Source organism: Elephantulus edwardii, unplaced genomic scaffold (genome assembly GCF_000299155.1).
Source record: "Elephantulus edwardii isolate Elephantulus edwardi_28Jun2011 unplaced genomic scaffold, EleEdw1.0 scaffold00283, whole genome shotgun sequence".
Taxonomy (NCBI): domain Eukaryota; kingdom Metazoa; phylum Chordata; class Mammalia; order Macroscelidea; family Macroscelididae; genus Elephantulus; species Elephantulus edwardii.
Window position 1 is genome coordinate 1,496,316 of NW_006400033.1, and position 16,136 is coordinate 1,512,451.

At 41.9% G+C, this 16,136-nt stretch overlaps 1 protein-coding gene across 2 annotated transcripts in view; it reads right to left on the reverse strand.

Moving 5' to 3' along the window:
• USP39 (ubiquitin specific peptidase 39) overlaps nucleotides 1-14,181 on the reverse strand; it is a 51,972-nt gene extending 37,791 nt beyond the window's left edge. For both annotated transcript variants that reach the window (XM_006900370.1, XM_006900371.1), the window contains exon 1: nucleotides 13,845-14,181. In XM_006900370.1, the coding sequence (XP_006900432.1) occupies nucleotides 13,845-14,106 (262 nt within the window). In that variant the 5' untranslated portion in view covers nucleotides 14,107-14,181. The remainder of the gene's footprint in view (nucleotides 1-13,844) is intronic.
• Between the last annotated feature and the right edge of the window lie 1,955 nt (nucleotides 14,182-16,136).

Below are 16,136 nucleotides of genomic sequence, written 5' to 3' on the forward strand. Positions count from 1 at the left end.
AATCTTTGTTTTCTTGATGTTGAGCTTCAATCTATATTGAAGACTGCAGTCCTTGACCTTCTGCAGCAAGCACTTCAGGTCCTCCTCAGTTTCAGCAAGGAGGGTTGTTGTCATCTGCATAACGCAGACTGCTGATGACTCTTCCACCGATCCTGATGTCACATTCCTCTTCGTACAGCCCAGGGCCTCGGATGATCTGTTCTGCAGATTGAAAAGGTATGGGGACAAAATACATCCCTGATGGGCCCACTTTTTATTTTGAACCATGTAGTGTCTTCTTTCTCTGTTCTGATGACTGCCTCTTGGTGCAAGTATAGGTTTCACATAAGCACAATCAAATGTTCTGGAATTCCCATTCTTCTCAGAGTCAACCACAGCTTGTTGTGATCCACACAGTTTAAAGGCTTTGCATAGTCAATGAAGTACAAACAGACATGCCTCTGGTATTCTCTGCTTTCTGCCAAGATCCACCTAACATTAGTTATAATATCCCTAGTACCATTGTTATTGTTGTTGTTGTTGTTTAATGCCGTCGAGTCGTAGACAACTCATAGCGACCCTATGAACGAACAGCCTGAGCACTGTTCGTACATAGAGTTTCCCGAGGCAAGCCATTTTGGAAGTGGATGCCACTCCTGCTTCCAGGCTTGATTTAGTCGGGAAGCTCCAGTCAACACTGTCCACCATGGGTGCCCATTACCACAATTGGCACATCACTTTCACAGGCTTCAGCATCACAGCAACCACGAGTTACCTCTGTACAGCAATGCACAGACCAGTGCTATACCACCTAGAAGAATGTTTGACAGGAAGACAATTTGAACCTGGCCGAGGGTCACAGATGACAATCATCCACCTTCGGCTTGGTAGCACAGCTTCCTTCCACTAGGCCAACGTAGCTCTCTCTTGGTCGTCATTGTTATTGTTGTTTAATGCCGTCGAGTCATAGATGACTCATAGCGACCCTATGAACGAACAGCCTGAGCACTGTTCGTACATAGAGTTTCCGGAGGCAAGCCATTTTGGAAGCGGATGCCACTCCTGCTTCCAGGCTTGATTTAGTAGGGAAGCTCCAGCCAACACTGTCCACCATGGATGCCCATTACCACGATTGGCACATCACTGTCACAGGCTTCAGCATCACAGCAACCACGAATTACCTCTGTACAGCAACACACACTAGTACCATTACCTCTTCTAAATCCAGCCTGCACATCTGGCAGTTCTCTGTTGATATATTGCTCCAATCGTTTTTGGATAATTTTCAGCAGAATCTTGCTTGCATGGGATATTAATGATATTGTTAGATAATTTCCGCACTCTGTTGGGTCACCTTTCTTTGGAATGGGAACAAATATCAATCTTTTCCAGTCAGTTGGCCAGCTGGCTGTCCTCCAGACTTCTTGGCACAATTTAGGGAGTGCATCACGGGCAGGGTCTGTGTGTTGAAATATGTCAATTGGTGTGCCATCAATTCCTGGAGCCCTGTTTTTTGCGAATTCCTTCAGAGCAACTTGAACTTCCTCATTCATCACCATAGGATCTTGCTCATATATATGTTATTTCATGAAATTCTTCTTTGTCAGCCAATTCCTTCTGATACAGTGACTCTGTGTACTCCTTACATATTCTTTTAATGCTTCCTTGATCATTTAACATTCTACCCAAAGTATCCTTAAGCACTGCCACCTGTGGTTTGAATTTGTTTTTCAATTCCTTCAGCTTAAGAAACGCTGAGCAAGTTCGGCCCTTTTGATTTTCTGACTCCAGCTCTCTGTACATTTCATTATAGTATCTTGCTCTGTCGTCCCGAGCTGCCTTTTGAAATTTTCTGTTCAGCTCTTTGATTTCTTGGTTTCTTCCTTTAGCTTTGGCTTCTCGGCACTCTAATGCAATATTCAGAGTCTCAACTGATATCCACCTTGGTCTTTTCTTCTTCAGCCTTTGTAATGAACTTTTGCATTCTTCATGGATGATTTTCTTGATATCCTCCCAGACCCCATTCAAGGTCTCAAACCTGTTCCTGAGATCTGGTTTTGAAATTCGAGTGGGACAGACTTAAGGTCAAATCTTGGTTCCCGTGGATTTAATTTTCCTCAACTTCAGCTTGAACTTGCGTATGAGGCGCTGGTGGTCTTTCTCATAATCAGCACCTGGCCTGGTTTTCACAGCTGATATTGAGCTTCTCCAGCTAGTCTTTCCACATATGTAATCGTTTTGATTCCTATGCATAACATCAGGTGAAATCCATGTGTACAGCCTGTGTTTATGTTTCTCATAAAAGGTATTTGCAATGAATAAATCACTGAATATGCAGAATTTAATCATCCTGTCTACAGCCTCATTTCTCTCACCGAGTCCATGTTTTCCAGCTAGTGCTCCTTCTTCCCTGTTCCCAACTTTTGTATTCCAATTACTCATTATTACCAATGCTTCTCAATTGCATCTTTGATCAATTTCTGATTGTAAAAGTCAGAATAAATCTTCCATTTTCTCCTCTTTGGCTCTAGTTGTTCGTGTATATATTTGAATGATAGTGGTATTCACTGGACTTCCTTGTATGCATTTGGATTCATCCTGTCGCTGACCACATTGTATTTCAGGATAGATCTATAAAAGACTTTTTTAATTATGAAACCAACTCCATTTTTTCTTACCTTTTCATCCCCGGCATAGTAGATCATATGATCATCTGATTCAAAATGTCCCATGCCAAGCCATCTCATTTCGCCAGGACATAGTATGTCACTATGCGTTCCATTTCTTTCTTAACAACGTCCAATTTTCCTACATTCATGCTTCTCACATTCCATGTTCCAATCACCAGTGTCTGCTTACAGCTGTTCCTCCTCCTTTGTGTTTCCATTTCTAAGATCTCAGTCTCAATTGCCATGTCTGCTAGTCCAAATGCTAGTCTAAGTGTGCTCTATTGTACATAGGGTTTTCAAAGGCCTATCGCATCGGAAGTGGATGGCCAATCCTTCTTCCTAAAATAGAATTAGAGGGGAATTTCTTCAACATAGTAAAAAGGATATACACAAACCCAAGAATCAACATTATTCTCAATGGAGATTAAAGGCATTCCCGTTGAGAATGGGAACTAAGCAAGGATGCCCACTCATCACCTCTTCTATACAATATTGTATTAGAAGTCTCAGAGACAGCAATAAGACAAGAGAAAGAAATACGAGGTATCCAATTGTCAAAGAGGAGGTAAAATTATCTCTATATGTAGATGGTATGATAGTATACTTAGAAAACCCTGAAAATTCAGCAAGAAACTTACTGGACATAGTTTACCAATTCAGCAAAGTGGCAGGATACAAGATCAACATAAAAAAATCAATTGGATTTCTCTACAGTGACAAAAAGAATACAGAACTGAAGCTAAAAAAAAATCAATACCCCTCACAATAGCAGATCACAAGATTAAATACTTGGGAGTAAATCTAACCAGAAGCACAAAGGATCAATTCAAAGACAATTAACAAAGCCATCTGGGCCAAAGAAATAAGAAATGTCCCATACCGCCATCTATGTATGATTGTCCAGAAAACATAATGAGAATGAAAACTCCCAAACAAGCTGTATACACTGGTTACCAATGTGCCTTTCATCACTTTCAAAAATCTACAGACCATCAATATGGATGAAAACTAATAGCTGATTATCAAATAACGTTATAAAACTGTAAAACTAAGGCTAAGATGCACTTGATTCAAGCCAAGGTATTTTCAACTGCTTCCTGTACATTTGAAAGTTGGGCAATGAATAAGGATGACAGACTCCCATCCTCCAAAAAACCCCCAATGCATTTGAATTGAGGTTTTAGAGAAGAGTGCTGAACATCCCATAGACCAAAGAACAAGCTGTCTAGCAGGAAGAACAGCCAAGGTGCTCCTTAAAGGCAAGGATGGTGAAACTTCATCTTATATATTTTGGGCATGTTGTCAAGAGGTCAGTCCTTGGGAAAAGACATCATGCTGGGAAAAGTGGAGTGTCTGAGAAAGAGAGGATGACCCTCCAGAACATGGACTGACAAAGTGACTCGGGCATATCTGATATTGTGAGGATGGCACAGGTGGGGCAAGGTTCAGATCTGCTGTTCGCAGGGTTGCTATGAGTCACAATCAACATGACATGGCACCTCAAGACAGGCTCCTTAGTCACCCTTCAAGTCGGGAATTAAACACAAGCCTGTGACTCAACTTTTATCGAACAATGGTGAACACCAGGGAGGTACTCAGCCCCTAGAATAATCAAATAAACAAGATTAAAAGAGAAGCATTAACATTTATCATTACAACAAAATAAACAAAGGATAGCTGTCTGAATGGAAATGAGTGGAGAGAAAGAATGTGGGAAATTTTTTAACAACATCATAAAACCAAATGTGTATCAGTAGTGGAACAGGAAACCACTGAGCTCTGTAAATTTACACTCAAAACACTGTTTAAAAATCTTTTTTAAAAGACCAGTTTTAGGGTAAAAATGAGGAGCTGGGCAAAGTCTAGAGCCCCACCCACTGTCATCAAGTCAGAGTTGACCCACAGCTGACCCTCCAGGGGTTTAGGAGGCTGTAAATCCCATGAAAGGAGAGTGAGCTGCTGGTGGATTCAAACTACCAGAGCAGCATGGCCTTTTGAGTTAGTCCCTATGACTATGGCACCACAGCTTCCTGGTCAAGCCTTACAGCAAGTCTAGTGCTAGAGTTAGTTTTACAGTACAGATTAGGCTTAGGGTAGTTCAGGTTACGGTTAGTGTTAGGAGGTTGCGCCCACTTGGAGTTAGGGTTGTGTTGCTGTGCACCATCCAGTTGGACAGCACAGGAAGAGACTGTCCATCTCTCTCCAGAGGCATAGTGGCAGATTCAAACTGGTGCCTTTGGGTTAGCAGTGTAATTGCATTTCACTAAACTACCAGAGGTTTAGGGTAACAGTTCATGTTACCCTTAGTATTCAGAAGCAGTGTTACTTAAGAGTTAGGATTAGGTTAGGTTTTTTAGGATTAGGGTTAGCATTTGGTCTAAGGTGAGAAGTGGAATAAGGCTTCATAATAGGGCTCTGGTTTAGTGTTACGTTTAGGATCAGTGTTACAGCTGGACTTATAGTAAGTGTCTGGGATATGCTAGGGTAGTATAAGTATTAGGGTTAGAGTCAGAGACCGATTTAGGTCTAGGGTTTGGTGAAGGTAGGGTTAAATTATTAAATCTGAAGTTAAGGATTGGTGTATGGTTAAGAATAGGACACAGTATAGAGTTAGGGTTAGTATTATGGCGAAGGTTAAGTTAGTGTTTTGGGTTAGAATTGGAGTTAAGGTTAGGATAAGGTTAGAATTAGGCTTTAGATAAGGTTAGTGGTCAGGCAAAAAAAAACAAACATTTTTGTGGGTTTTATTATTATTACTAATTTTAATGAAAATTTACAGATACTTTGGATTTCCATTCATTCATTGTTGCATTTTTCTCCCTGCCCATTCCTACCCTCCAGTTCGTTCTTCTCTTGAAAAGAGAAAAATTCTTTCATTGTTATACAATCCCTCCCCAAAAAATTTTTAAAAATAAATATATATAATAAATATTTGGTATACCACCACTGGAATATTAAATAGACATGAACATCCATCTGAATGAGCCTTATTTTAAAAAAGCAAATCAAAAGGTAATATAATGTATATTCATGTTTATTCCTGCATTATTCACAATAACAAAGAGATGGAAGCAACCCAAGTATCATCAACAAATGACTGGACAGAAAAACTACAGTACATTCACACATGGAATATTATCCAATACTGAAAAACAATAATCTCGTAAAACATTACACAACATGGGGGAGTCTGGAGGGCATTATACTAAGTGAATATTCAGCCACAAAAGGACAAATAATGCATAATATTGCTGTTATAAAATAGGAGTGACATGGAATAGTTGGGGAGAGAATGAGAAAAGGTGGGTAGATAATGAACACTGTAATAGATCAGATGAGGGGGATAACTGTCTAAGAGGAATATATTAGGTATTATATGCATGACAAAAACCTGGAATAAGGAGTCCATTGCAGGGAACGGGGAAGAAAACGTGCAAAAAAGGAAAAGAAATTAAAATGTTTATGTTTAAAAAAAAAGGTCTATATGCATGATTGATTCAATTCATAGTTGTTATTGTTAAGTGCTGTCAAGTCTTGGGACTCATAGCGACCCTATGTGCAACAGCCTTTATAAACCTGCTCTATCCTATGCCAACTTTACTGTCCCTCATTACCCAAGTCATTGAATCAATCCATCCATCTAGGGTCTTCCTATCTTTCTCTGTCCCTCCACCCTTCCAAGTATGATGTCCCTCTCCCTCCTTGCAACATGCCCAAAGTATGTCAGACAAAGCCTTAGAATCCTTGCCTCCAATTCTCAGTAAGGACAAAATAAACACCATACAGCTGAAGAATACATACATGGGAGGAGGAGGGCAGACTCTAAAGGAAAGTAAAAAACAATTAGGAAAAAAAATTCAAGGTAGCAAAAGAGGAAGTAAATACAACTGAGAAGGGAGCTCTAGAAGTTTAAGATACCAGGATGTAGGCTGAAGGGTGTCTCACATTCAGCACTTCTCCTAACCAGATATACTGTTATCTTTCCCAGACAATCACATCAAGGAGGCTGGTATAGTGAACAACCCTGTGAGAGAGAAATAAAGGCAATGCAAAAGAATCAGGTTCTCCTAGCTCAGGATTACTCTCCTACAAGGCGATCTACTGTGTACAGGGGTCAACTCTTACCATGGCCCTCTGGAGACTGAACAGAGAACTCACAAATGCTAAATAAAGGTCTCACCACTAATATGCTATGAATACTACACTGTCCTTTGTCTCTGACTCCAGAGCCCCTTATCTTTTAGCATCTTTTAGCAGTATCCATCAAACTGTGTGACAGGGCAAACAGGGTAAAAGCTTATACCTTTCACAGTTCTTAACAAGTGGGGAGATTTAAGAATATACATGCATGTTATCATGTGCCATCAAGTTGGAACCAACTTACAGCTAACCCTACAGCAGGTCATAAGCTGTAAATCACACAAGAGCTGACTCATCTTTCTCCTGAGGAGCAAGTTCAGGGATTCAAACTGCCTGGCTTTTGGTTAACAGAATAGCCCCTTACCACTAGGCCTCAAGAGTTTCCTAAACTTTAAACTGGATTTGTTCACTGGAAACTCAGTCTATCTTAGTGCTTGTGGCTTTTTCAGGATACATTTTTTTAAAAGATATTAACAACATAAACAAATTATTATATGCAAACAAAATTCTTTTTTTAAAAATCTTAAATAAAAAATAAAAATTCTTAAATCTTTATTTAAAAAAAAAACCACACCCATCAACAGTAACCAAGAGCCTAGTAGTCCACCAAAGTAAACAATCTCTTCACCATCCTTATGCAAAACGCCTCACTAGCCATTTCCCTACCCAAGGGGGAACTTGAGGCTAGCAATGATTTAAGTAAAGAAAACTAAATTAACACTTTGATACTATTAGATATGGATTGAGGCTCAACGTCAAGACAAAGATTCTCACCACTGGGCCAACTGGCAGCATCAGGATGGATGGTGAAGAGATTAAGATTGTTCACAGCTTCAGTTTGCTTGGCTCCACAGTCAACACTCTCGGCACCAGCAGCCAGGAAATTAGAAGACTTATTGCCATGGGAAAGTCTGCTGTTAGGGACCTCTCCAAAGAACCGAAGAGCAATGGTGTCTCCTTGGAGACTAAGGTGCATCTGATACAGGCCATGGTCTTTGCTATCACTTGTTATGCATCAGAGAGTTGGACTAAGGAGGAGAGAAGGAGAACTGATGCCTCTGAGCTGCGGTGCAGGAGAAGAGTATTGAGGGTACCATGGACTGCTAGGAAAACAAACAGATTCCTCCTGGAAAGGGTCAAACGGGGCTGCTCCTTGGAGGCAAGGATTCTAATGCTCCGTCTAACATACATTGGACATGTTGCAAGGAGGGATAGGTCCTTGGAGAGAGACATCATGCTTGGTAGGGTGGAGGGACAGCACAGAAGGGGAAGATCCCCTGAGGTGGATTGATTCAGTAACTAGGGTAATCAAGATGGGTGTGTCGGAGATGGTGCGACTGGCACAGGACAGAGCAGAGTTTAGGGATGTTGTACATAGGGTCACTATGAGTCGCAAGGGACTCGATGGCACATAACAACAATAATAACAACTATTAGATATTCAAAGATAAGTAAATCTAGTCTGCGAACAAGATTTATACCAAGTCCTGTAGATAAAAAAATGTATACATAAAACCAAGAACTCTGAGCAAGGCATTGAAGAGGTAACATTGAGTATAATCAGATAGATAACCAGTATTACAAGGCAGAATTAAAAAGTCCTAAAGAACAATGACTTAACAAGGAAAAAACTTTTTTTCAAAGAAAAAAGCAAACTGGGGGGGGTGAATTTGGAAAGGTAGGAAAATGTGCGACAATGAATGAATGGAAATCCAAGTTTTTTTATAAACTTCCATTAAAATCTTAAAAAAAAAAAAAAGAACAAAGACTTGCTCACTCACTAGTCTCTACCAAAAAATTGGGAAGACCTGGCCAACTAAATGGAAGACTCATAACTGTTCTTATTCCAAGCTTTACTATTACATGTAAGTAAAATCATGTTGAAGATTACTAAAAATGGCTGAAACAATACAGGGAATTGTCAGAAATTCAAACTGGATTGAGAAGAGGCTGCAACACATAGCATTGCTGATGTCAGATGGATCTTAGTTGAAAGCAGAGAATAGCAGAAAGATGTTTACTTATCATTTTCCCATATTTAGTCAGTCTGTATGCTGAGAAAATCAGTCAAGAAGCTGGACTATATGAGGAAGAACATGGAATTAGGATTGGAGGAAAATTCACCAACAATCTGCGTTATAAAGATGACAAAACCTGGCTTGCTGAAAATGAAGAAGATGAAGCACTACTGCAGAAGATCAAAGACTACTGTCTTCACTATCGATTACATCTCAAAATTAAGAAAACAAAAACCCACACCATTGGACCAATAGGCTCCATCATGATAGATGGAGAAAAGGCTGACATTGTCCATGATTTCATTTTACTCAAATTCAGAATCAACATCATGGTAACCACAGTTAAGAAATCAAAAGATGTGCTGCAGTGACGCAATCTGCTATGAAGATGTCTACAAAGTGCTAAAGGGCAACAATGTCAGGTTAAAGACTAAGGTGCACTTGACCTGGGTCATGGTCATTTCAATGCCTTCTTATGCCTCTAAAAGTTGGACAATGAATAAAAATGACAGAGGAAGAACCAGTACCTTTCATCTGTGATGCTGGAAAAGAGTACTAAATAGAACAAACAAATCTGTCTTGGAGGAAGACCCCAACAAATGGACTGACTCAGTGACTGTAACACAATTGGGCTCAAGTATATCAGAGATTATGAGGATGGACAGACAGGGGAAAGTTCAGATCAGTTATTCACAGGGTCACTGTAAATCCTGGTTGACTTGATGGCACCTCATCAACAACAAAGAACAAGAGATTTCCTTCCACACTATTTTCTCCCCTAGCATGCAGTCTAGTGATATATTCATATGTTGTTTCAACAGTCATGTAAAAACTCACCAGAATGCAAATAGTACAAAGTTGAAAAAAGGAACATGGGATATAATTCAGTGGAACAAGAAAAACTTCAGAAATGGTACATAGCTGCTGTCAAGTCAACACCAGCTCCCAATGACCCACATGTACCAAAGTAGGTGTCCGACCTACCTAAGGCACTCTGCTAAAGGAAGACGCTGTGAATAGCATTAGATATAATATAACCAAAGTTATCAACGCGAAGAGCACCTGAGTGATACAAAAAGCTAGTGTTTCAGGTATTACCTTAAAGGTTGACTGATGGCTTAAACCTAACAAGAGGCAACAACTCTTAATCTGGTGCTCTGGTTCCAAAAAAAGTTTCCAATAATTGACTGTTCCAAATCCAATCACTCGACCTTTCTTCTGAGGGACCTCTGGATAGACTCAAACCATCAAACTTCCAGTGTGTAATAAAGCATGAACCATTTTCTCAACCTAAGGATGCCACAGAAGTGGTGGTGAGCTCATTAACAACTGGCGGACTTTCAACAGGATTCCTAGGGTGTCACATATGGGCTCCTCAGTGGGCAGTATTCCAGGTAAAATGGCACAGCCTGGATCACAGTATGGAGCAGCTGTGCCCTGCACACAAGAGTTCAACATTTCTACACATAAACATACAGAGACTCTACAGGTCAGTAACAGCAAAACTCAAAAGTCATTGTCGTGAAATCAAAACTGACTCATAGCTGCCCCTCCAGCTGGTTTTCAGAGGCTGTAAATCATACATGAGGAGACTGTCCATCTTTCTCTCCAGGAGAAGATGATGGATTGGAACCCTCTACCTACACAGGGTTGGCAGCACCACTGCTTACCCACCAAAGCTCCCTAACAGGATCCACTGGTAAGTCTTACGTACTTGTAAGAACTACCTAGGAATGTGGTTACAGTGTAGATTCTGATTAAATGGTGGTGGTGGTGATGTTGTTGTATACCATACAGTTGAAACTGATTTCATACCTGACCCTCCACTGAATTTCTGGAGGATGTAAATCTCTCGCAAGAGACTGCCCAGCTTCTTCTCTCTTATACAGTCGCTGGTGTATTCCAACTGACAGAGAGACACTACCTTGGGGTTATGTGCCATCAAGTAGGGCCTGACTCACAGCTGACTTCCAGTGAGTTTTCAGACTGTCCATCTTCCTCTTGTGGAGCAGCAGGGGGGTTTGAACCTTTGGATAGCAGTGCAAATCTTTACCACCAAGCCACCAGAGCTCTCTGACCCACCTTGAGTCATCAGTTAAGGAAGCTCCTGTTAACAGTATATTCAGAGTACTAAAACTAGAGTTACTGATACAAGGGATACCTGGATGATGCAAATTGGTAATACCTCTGCTACTTCTCTGAAGGTTGGCAGCTTGAACCTATCTTGAGGTGACTTGGGAGAAAAGCCTGGCCACCTTCTTCCAAAATCCCACAGCTCTGAAAATCCTATGACTTGCAGTTCTACTCTGCACACGTGCACTTGCCATGAGCCCAAATAAGTCAATGGCAACCAGCCTGGCTTCAATTTTTATTAGTACTAGTCACACCTATAGAGTTGAAACCAAAGTCATTCCATTTTGCTGACATGACCCTATCCTAATAACATCTGTGTGTTCCAAGAAATAGTAAATACTGGGACCAAAGAGAGCAGGAGAGCCCACCTGATAGCAGGGAGACAGGACTACAATGTTCCGGATCAAGGACCATGCGTCAAAGCTAGACCCAGAGAAAATGGAACAGAAGATGCGCGAAGATGTGATCTCTTCCATATGCAACTTTCTCATCTATGTGGCTCTGCTGCGAGTCACTCCCTTTATCTCAAAGAAATTGATAGCATATAAAGATTTGGCATCACATGAGAAGGCATGATATGAAGACCCTGGTTCAAGTTTCCACTCCCATTTGCAAATGAATAGACTCAAAGACCTAAGAAACTCTCGGATTGAATGGACCTTAAAATTCTACTTGTTAAGAACAATTTGCTCTGGACATCACAGCTAAAATATAAAACTGGGAAGAATGAATGGCCTTCTTGTGATCATGTGGCACCTTTATGCCTGTGATAGTCGAAACTCCAAGAATGTTGGTATAATTGTAAATAATGTCAAACGTCCTTTTCTAGCAAGTATTAATTATAAGCAAAGTGTGTCTGAAACAATACTGTTTTGGCAGTCATTTCTTTTTACTCTTTCATTTCAGTCCAGAGTGGAGGTCAGCACATAGCCACAGTGACATGTGAACACAAAACTATTAGTCTATATTTTCAATAAATGTATCAATTAAGAAAAATTGGGGGGGAAGAAATTGTAAATACTCTGATTAATGTTTACCCTTAGACACGACTTTATAATCAAAAGCTAGTTGATAGTTTAACAGTTAAAGGCTGGAAGGAAAATGAAAAATGGCCTGAGGACCTTAAAATTGTTGTGACTAAACCCAACAACTGCTGCTGTTGTTGTGTAACACTGAGTCGGAACACCAAGCCATAGCTGACCTTCTCGCAGGTCTTCAGAGGCAATAGTTTTTCGGGGGACTGTTTTCTTTATTAGTCTTGGATGATCTGTTCTGCATACAGATTGAAAAGGTATGGAGACAGAATACATCCCTGACAGACCCTCTTCGTGATTCTGAACCATGTAGTGTCTCCTTGTTCTGTTCTGACTACTGACTCTTGGTCCAAGTATAGGTTTCACATTAGCACAATCAAATGTTCTGGGATTCCCATTCTTCTCAGAGTCAGCCATAGCTTGTTGTGATCCACACTGTCAAAAGCCTTTGCATAGCCAATGAAGCACAAATAGACATTCCTCTGGTAATCTCTGCCTTCTGCAAAGAGCCATCTAATATTAGCTATAATATCCCTGGTACCACAACCTCTTCTAAATCCAGCCTGCACATCTGGCAGTTCTCTGTTGATATATTGTTCTAAAGGTTTTTTACTAATTTTCAGCAGAATCTTGCTTGCAAGATATTAATGATATTGTGCGATAATTTCTGCACTCTGTCGGGTCACCTTTCTTTGGGAGTGGCCAGCTGGCTGCCATCCAGATTTGCTGGCACAAGTTAGTAGGTCGCTGAGTTGCAAGCGACTCGATGGCACATAACAACAACAACAAATGTATTTTTTCCCCACTAGTTTATTTACAAAAGTCTAATACAAATTTGAACAAATTCTTTCAATTTCCCTTCCCCACCCCATCAAATTGTACAACCCAATGATTAATCCCCTTCCCCCCCACATCCACATCCCTCTGTTTCCAGCCTCTCCCACTCCTCCTGGATCCTCATACTCTTTCTACAATATTCTTATACAATATTTGTCCTTGTGGGGCTGAGTGAGTTCACTCAGCATAATGTTCCCCAGTCCCTCCCAAGTTAGGAAATAATTTACAAAGTTATTGTTCCTGTGTGCTGCATAGTATTCCATTGTGCGAATGTACCATAATTTCTCAATCCATTCGTTTGTGGTTGGACATTTGGGCTGTTTCCATGTTCTTGCGACGATAAACAATGCTGTTATGAACATTGGTGTACAAATCTGTTTGTGCCTCAGTTCTCATATTCTCAGGGTATATTCCAAGTAGCGGAATAGCTGGGTCATATGGGATTTCTATGTTCATCTTTTTTTTATTATTAATTTTAATGAACATTTAGAGATTTTGGATTTCCATTCATTCATTGTTGCAATATGTCCAGCTTTTTAAGGAAGAGCCAAATTGCCTTCCAGAATCGCAAGGCAGGAGACTGACCATCTTTCTCAGGCGAGACAGCTGGTGGATTTGAAATGCGTGCCTTAGGAATGATGCACAGCTCCTTAACACTAGGCCACACTCCTCTGTTCGGGGCTGATGCTACATTAAACCTCAGCCCGCTATCGAAGCGCGCGTTTTAAATAAAGCATATTTGTTAACACTGCTTCTAGTCCTTTCATTGCCCTCTAACGGCTCTGGCGATCAAAGTCTTGGCAGTTGCCCGGTTCAATCAAAGGCTCCGCCTCTCTGGCAGCCCGAATCCACTACCTGCTCCGCCCGCGGGAGGACGGGCAATCTCTTCCTCCTGTGCGATTCACAGCCTAGGAAACGGCCGGGGGTCAGCTATACTCTGTTCGGACTCGACAATACCAACCTCATTGCTGTGGATATCCCCGCCCCTTACAGAGAAATCGCTGAAAATTGGAAACCCGCCCAGCCTCGCGCACCTCGCACCTCCCGCTCGGGCTCCGAGTCCTCGTCCGCCTCGCGCTCCCGCTTCACCCTCACCACCGGGTAGGCGGGTGCCAGGGCCTCGCGGGCGCTTGCTGGATCCGCCTCTCGCTTCACGCGCACTGGGCTGCCCCGAAAGCTCGCCGCCTCGGCCTCCCGCTCTCGCTCTCTCTTGACACGACTTGAGCTGCCCCGCGACTCAGACTCGCGTTTGCCGCGGGCAGAACCACGAGATTCCCTCTTAGACCGGCTAGACATCTCCACTCCACGGCGAGCCGCTCTGCGCAGGCGCCAGGCACACAGGCGCGCAATGCGCGAGACCAATCAGGAGTGAAACTGTTACCGGAAACCACGGGGAGCTACGAGTCGCTTAAGAGGACAAATTGAACTCTAACGCTCTCGGGAAAGCTTTGTGGGCCCACTGTGATTCTACCGAGAGTTTGCAATTTAAAGAGGCAGGAACCTTCTATGGGCTACCGAGTTTCTGGTTCTATAAAATGTCATGTTGTTAGGTGCTATCAAGTCGACAATGACTCATAGAAACTCTGTGAACAGTAGATTGAACTTTACCCGGTCCTGCATCATCCTCATTATCTGCCTTGCTCAAACCCATTGCCGTTGTCACCATCAATCCATCTAATTGAGAGTCTTCCTCTCCTTCGAAAACTCTGTGGAGAATGGTTAACTGTTATAAGGACCCAGATTTCTTCAAGTTCCTATGTGCCGCTTCACAGTCACAGCACCTAGGAGAAGGAGAGTTCTACTTCAAAAACCAGGTGACATCCATTCACACAGTAACCTGGCGACAACTGTGCTCAGTCAGAGGCAAGCTCTCCTATACCAGGAACAAGCAAACACGAATTTTCACGCCATCTTCCAAAGTCCTTTACTAGCGTATTTCTCTTTTTTTGATAGCGGTACTGAGGTATCATTGACATATACTAAACTGCCCATATTTAAAGTATACAATTTGAGCTGACAAATGTGTACACCAGGGAAACTTTCACAATTGTTGTTGTGTACCATATAGTCTGAACCAAACCATAGCTGACCCTTCATCGATTTTCAGAGACAGATAATCCCACAAGAGGAGATTGCCCCTCCCCCCGCGGAACAGCTGGAGAAGCACGTTGTTGTTGTGTGCCGCTGAATCCCTTATGACACATGTTGTTGTTGTTATGTACCGTCGAGTCGCCTGCTACTCATAGCGACCCTATGTACAACAGCCCTAAAACCTGTTCTACACTGTACCAACTTTACTGTCTCCAACACATTTACCCTCATTACCCCGTCACTGTTTCAATACATCTCATCAATGGTCTCCCTCTTTCACCGTCCCTCCACCCTTTTAAGCATGATGTCTCACTCCAAGGACCGGTCCCTCCTTGCAACATTCCCAAAGTATGTCAGAAGAAGCCTCAGAATCCTTGCCTCCAAGGAACAGACTCGCTTCACCCTCTCTAGGACGACCATGTTTGTTCTCCTGGCAGCCCATGGTATATTTGGCTCTTCTCCAACACCACAGCTCAAAGACATCAATTCTTCTTCTATCCTCCCTAGTCATTGTCCAGCTCTCTGATGCACAGCAAGCAATTGCGAAGATTATGGCTTGTATCAGGCCCATCTTAGTCTCCAGATTGGTACTTTTCAGTACCAGTACTCTGGAGAGGTCCATGACAGCCAATTTTGCCAATGCACTTCATCTCTTGATTTCCTGGCTGCTGGTACCAAGAATAGTGATTGTGGAGCCAAGCAAACTAAAGCTGTTAACAATCTCAATCTCTTCACCATCCATCAAGCCAGGCTGTGTCATCTGTATAAAGCAGGTTGTTGATGAATCTTTCTCCAAACCTAATGACACATTTCCTCCTCCTACAGCCCATCCTCCTGAATGCTCTGTTCTGCATATGGATTGAAAAGGGATGGAGACAGAATATATCCCTGGAATACACCCTTCGCAATTTTAACCATGCAGTATCTCCTTTCACTTGCTGGTCTGTCTGATACTTCTCTAAATCTGAACATTCAGATTAAGACAGACTAGGAAGAAGGATTGGCCATCCTCTTCTGAAACAGCAGGCCTCTGAAAACCCTATGTACAAAAGAACACATGTCGATAACAGAAAGGGCAACTGAGGTTGACCTTTCAAGTATGGAAATACAAAGGAATAGGAACAGTTAAAAGCAGACACTTAGTGATTGGGACATGGAATGTGAGAACCATGAATGTAGGAAAATTAGATATTGTTAAGGAAGAAATGGAACGCATAAATATTGACATACTAGGC